At 38.2% G+C, this 5,871-nt stretch overlaps 1 protein-coding gene across 1 annotated transcript; it reads left to right on the forward strand.

The window, feature by feature from the left end:
• Window positions 1–2,453: 2,453 nt before the first annotated feature.
• LOC135213438 (C-type lectin domain family 17, member A-like) lies at window positions 2,454–4,296 on the forward strand. The gene is made up of 3 exons (XM_064247396.1): window positions 2,454–2,610; window positions 3,480–3,665; window positions 3,994–4,296. Exons 1-3 carry the CDS (start codon window positions 2,550–2,552, stop codon window positions 4,233–4,235), a joined length of 489 nt encoding a protein of 162 aa, XP_064103466.1. The 5' UTR covers window positions 2,454–2,549; the 3' UTR covers window positions 4,236–4,296.
• The last annotated feature ends 1,575 nt before the right edge of the window (window positions 4,297–5,871 follow it).

The raw sequence follows: 5,871 nt of genomic DNA on the forward strand, positions 1-5,871 counted from the left end.
GTGGCTGCCCAAGACTTCAAAGGAAGCTGGAGGCTATCCAACAATGCTCCATACTACAAGCGGAACTAATGGCAATCTTAAAAGCCTTAGAAAATTCCAATTTAAAAGGAGGACACACAACAGTGCATATTGACTCCAAAGGAGCAATACTCGCTATCAAAGCGACAAATCCAAAGAAAATGTGACACTGATAACAGCCATAAATCATTGGCCAATTCACATCAAGCTGCTGGCAGGAGAGTCACACTAAACTGGATACCCAGCCATGTGGGAATCCAGGGAAATGATGAAGCTGACATCCTTGCCAAAAGTGCCCTCAGCTGCAGTAGCAAGTCATAAAAGTGCAACCATCCATAACACACCTAAAGGAAATGGCAAAAAGCTATGCCAAACTCCAAGAAGAGAGTGAAGTACGACGTCACTATCTACAAGAGTCAAGGACGTCAAGTGGTATGTGGATGTCACAAATCTAACGCCGCATGACATCACAAAACAAACCACTAGAAAACTCTCAGTCATCACACACGATTAAGGCTAGGATACCTCTGCACCTGGCAAATGATAGGAAATGAGGGCAGGTTATGTCAGTACTGTGACCGAGAGGCAATCCAGCCCCTCGAACACTACCTACTAGACTGCCCAGAGACACAATCTTTCAGATCGAACCTAACTGAAATAGAGCTGACACCGGCACAGATCACCAGACACATCTTAAATAACATAGGGACATATGGGAATCTCTAAAGTCTCACCCACCTCCCAGGTTAAAAAAGATAAATCACACGCATTTCTCCATAGACACATGGGAATCTCCTATTGTCTTGTAAACAAAACCAATGAAAGACACACAATGCACAAACCCTCTACTTCACTGGTTGCAATGGGAGTCATAAACATCTTTGGGAGCATATGTATAAGTGTGAGTATGCATGAACATGTATATATACTATAATACTTGCTTAATGTTGGTTTGATATATATTGCAATATTTTTAGATGCTACACACATGTATATATATTGTGCCAAAATAATGTTTATAGGTAACGCCTTTCTTTCCCTCAAACTAAACCTCGCTTCCTTCTTCCTACTCAGCACTCTTCCAGCTAGGCTGAGTCTCACTGCTATTAAAACTTTCTCTCCTACTGATGGGTACCGTGTAAGGTTCAAAGGGGTTGCAATCTGCCTGTCACCCTATCTCCTTTCCAAAACTAACCGCCAAAGCACTGTTTTTTGTATCTTTACAGATATTCCAGTTACGGCTGCTCTAGGAGCAAGAGCCCGTGCCAGCACAAGGCTGGCTTAATCTCCAACAACAACAACAACAACACTGGAATTCAGTCCCTCACGAGTTATCGCTTGATAATGTCCTGTCGATCAGGAGGAACGTGCGCGTTAGAGAGAGAGAGAGAGAGAGAGAGAGAGAGAGAGAGAGAGAGAGAGAGAGAGAGAATTGTATAAGCAATAATAAATCAAATGACTCAACCGAAATTTTACCATGCCCTTTGGTGCGTTGCTCGCCAGTCTAAGCAACAACGAGAAAGCCGTCATCAGAAAGATAGAGAAGACTCTTTATAAGATTAATAGTGCTGAAGCAGCAGTCATTTTTAACAAAACATGTCTACGAGAGGGTCTCCTTCCGAATAATAATAATAATAATAATAATAATAATAATAATAATAATAATAATAATATTTTGGTAGAAGACCCTCTTTTTAGGCAAATACTGTTAAAATGAATGGCAGAATTAAGCGAGTGATTTTAGATATTGTTTTTTATTTTTTCTATTTTCCTTATAATTCGCTTCTCAGCTCAGCGAGGTTTTGAGTAACTGGCCAATATTCATATTGGGAATTTTCAAAAATCATAATGCTGAAGATAATTTTTTATTATCCTGTTCTAATAAAAGACTACCTTCAGACATTAATAATTTTTGAAAATTCCCAATATGAGTATTGGCCACTTACTCAGAAACATCGCTGAGCCTGAGAAGCGAATTATAAGGAAAATAGAAAAAAACAATGTATAAAATCAACTCGCTTAATTCTGCCATTCGTTTTAACAGAATAATAATAATATTAATCATTTCTTTGTATGAGATACTTCCTACATTATTCCCCACTAATGATATTCGAGAGATACAAATAACATTTGCACTAAGGTCTTTTTTGTATCTGTCTTCAATGAGAAGAGACTGACTTCAACTTTGAACCTCCAAGATAAGCTATTTTTATATATACTGCCTTATCGAGATTCGTTTATTGTACAACGTTGTTTAACTGTTCGTTGTCACTCGAGGTATATTGCGCGCTCAGCTTTATTTTTATTTTTTTATATTTTTATCTTGATAAGAATAAGTTTCACCTGCTGTTTGTCTCACATACAACTGCCGAAAATATATGTGTTTGTGATTTTGCCTTCAACTTTTGGGAATTTCTTACGTTTTTACTCGTTTTCATGAGTGAACAGATGGAAGTATTCACAGGTACACGAGTCTCAAATGACAATATATAAACGAAGGAGAAAACGACAAGAATAGAATAAAAGCCAAGATGAAGGAAAGAACAGCCTTCATTGCAGCCTTTGTGCTACTTTTTGGCGCTGCATCTGCAGGTAACAGTTTGCAGTGTTCCGTACTGTTGCTGACAGCTTTGAATTTTTATCATAGACACTTTGAAAAAGTTAATATGTTTGTCTGGGAATTTGACATTCATATACCTGCTTTTAGGATTCTTTGGGTAAACACACAGCTAAAGCTGCGACCACACTAGAGTAAAACGTGTCACAAACATGTTGGGGACTTTTCTTATATATATATTGAAAACAAGTCAACAACGGTAATTGGAGAAAGAATCTTTGGCCAATGTGTCTATTAGGTATCTTTGGGTTAACATACAGCTAAAAGTGTGAACACATGTTGGAAACTTGTCCAAAGCACTGGTTAGAACTACCAGTCAGTCGTTGGTTTGTATTCAACCTGTTTGCGATGTTTGTGCCATAAGTTGCCAACATGTTTCACCCTGGTCATGAGTCGAAGTTCCAACGCTTGATAGTCAGGTTATGTTCCTTATTTTACAATCACTCACTTCACTGATACAATCAGAAACATTACCTTTATTATTATCAGTGAAAATGTTGATGAATTTGCTTCTTTACTCGAGTCTAGACTTTATCATAAACGTCTCGTTGCAAAGTTAATTTCTTGAACGAATGTTTAAAGTTAAAATTACACAAACGATGGAATACCGTTTGAGAAAAGCCCAAGTATGTGACACGTGACCTTGTTATTAGGACTTTGCACTTGCAACACAAAGAATCAAGGTTACTTTTTTGGTAACTTAAATTAGACCATTATTTTTATAGAAACAATAAAAGTGTATTTTATATAGACTAACTCGCATCGTTCGTTACCCATATCCAGGTATAACTGCATAATATTCACTCTGACTCTGATGCCTGTATTGTCCAATTGCTTTCTACAGTTATTTGTCCTGAGCCCTTTCTTCCTATTGGTGATCACTGCTACTACTTCTCCAGTGTGACTGCCTCTTGGAAAGAAGCAAGACGATCTTGCCAAGGGATGAGTGCAGAGTTACGCGTGGATCTCGCTGTCTTCGATCTGACCTGTGAGGACTATGACGCCGTCTTCAATTACCTTACGACTACAAGTAAGTACCAAGTCAGATCTCTTGCACCTTTGGTAGTTGACTCATCCACAGTTGTTAGTTTGTAAGATAAAACAATTTATTTATTGCTAAGGATTGTCTCAGATGTATCACAAAGTTGCCAATGCATTTGATTCCTGGTCAGAAAGTTGCTGTTTGTCACAAATAGGACCTGAATCAGGACACTGAAAAATTCAATACAAAATTATATACAGGTTAGACATAAATAGGCATCCTTTTCTGACCCTTGATGATATTGTGGAATGAGTTCTTGAATCCATCTGAAGTTTTATTATGTGCGAACCATGTAGAATATGCTTATACCCATCAGATATAAAACAGTGGTGGCTCGGAGGCACGGATGAGTACCACCTGGATTACTGGACCTGGGTAGATGGAAGGCCCATAAACATGCAGAAGGGCTATTGGCAGGACGAGGAACCAGACAAGAACAGCAATCAATGCTTTTTGATTGCAACATACATACAAGAATTTTACCCTCGATGGAGGCTCGGAAATTTGGATGAAGGATACCTTGCTCACTATGTTTGCCAATATCGACTCGATGTCTAGGCAAACCAGTTATGTTCATTAAAGGTTTTGGATATCTGTTTAATAAAGAAACCAAGCAGAAGATTCCTTTCAAGGGTAACCAAAACGTTGTAAGGTTTAATGAGTGAAAATAGAAATTGCAGAACAAAAGAACCACAAGAAGTTGATAAGATTCTACAGTCAGGGGGACAACACTAGGAGATTCTCAATCTCTGGATATATTAGAAAATTCTGGAATTCTTTCTTTTTCTGTTTTTTTTTTGATGAAAACTTTTATGGACAAAGTCAACAAACTATAAACTCAAGAAGGCCCCAAAGGGAAATCAGTCTACACAGAGAGAGAGAGAGAGAGAGAGAGATGGCCCCAGGGATCAGGGTCCTACACCAGAGAGAGAGATTAGAGAGGGAGGAGAGATTGAGGAGAGAGAGAGAGAGAGAGAGAGAGAGGTTATGTTAAAAGTGATAAATAAATAAATACAAGGGAACAGAAACTGGAAGTGAAACACTTGTAATCTAAAGGACTTCAGCAGAGAGCATAAATGGATTTGCCCCTGCTTAAATATCTAATCAGAAGATTCCACAAGTGCACTAGGCAAAACTATTCCGCATTTTAGTATTAAACCTGAAGCTAGAAAACGACATACTGCCAGGCTAATGTTGCGAGCAAAGTGGTTGGTTAGGTAGAGAGGAATGCAGATGAAGTTTGTCATTGTAGTACATTTTATGCAACAAACATAATGGATTTACTTCATGTCTGTGCCACAAGCCAACACTAAGAGTTGGTCAAATAAACTTGACTGATCGCAAAACTCTATCCAAGAGTTTGAGATAAGAGTCAGCTCCTGAAGGCTGCGCTGGAGAACAGAACTCCAACAAGGAATAAGAGCACTTAGAATTAATAGCTTCATCTCAAAACATTTGAAAACGTTTCCACAAGGTACCAACTTTTTGAAAAACAGAGGAATCAGTATTAAGTACATGCTTCTTAAAAGTCAATTTCTTATCAAAGGTTTCACCTTCAATCTTAAAAGAGTCACAGACATTTAAAACTATTCTATTCTTAAGTGTTCTGGTTCGACTAACCATCAAACTTTGAGTTTTGAGAAGGGTTAAGCTACACTGTGCCCCAAAGTTTACTCCACTCATGAATACAAGCCAGATAGCTAATCAAGGATCCTGCAACCACGGACCTGAATCGAGGAGAATGAATTGATAGCTAAAAGAGTAGCATCCTCGGCGTATGCAGTCGGTTTGTTTTCCAGACCTTGCCACATGTCATTCATGAAATTAAAACTACTATACTGGCCATCAACACAAACCCTTTGGGTTCTGCCTATTAAAAATTCATTTGAAACATGAATAAAAGATCCATCAATTTGTAAAAAGCTTTGCCTGTGGATAAGTGCTTCAAGATTCACACGGTCAAAGACTGCACCAAAATCTAGACCGACCATGGGTATTTCTGAACATTCATCAAGAGCACTGCAAGAGGGTAGCTATTGACAAGAGTGTATCACAAGTACCTAAGCCTTTACAAAATCCAGGTTATTATCTTCAACAAATCTATAAAGATGCTTAGAAAACAGCTCCTCGAAAAAATTAGATAAAACAGGGCTAATTAAAATCGGCCTATATACAAAGGGACATGAGAACTGAC

Source organism: Macrobrachium nipponense, chromosome 42 (assembly GCF_015104395.2).
Source record: "Macrobrachium nipponense isolate FS-2020 chromosome 42, ASM1510439v2, whole genome shotgun sequence".
NCBI lineage: Eukaryota > Metazoa > Arthropoda > Malacostraca > Decapoda > Palaemonidae > Macrobrachium > Macrobrachium nipponense.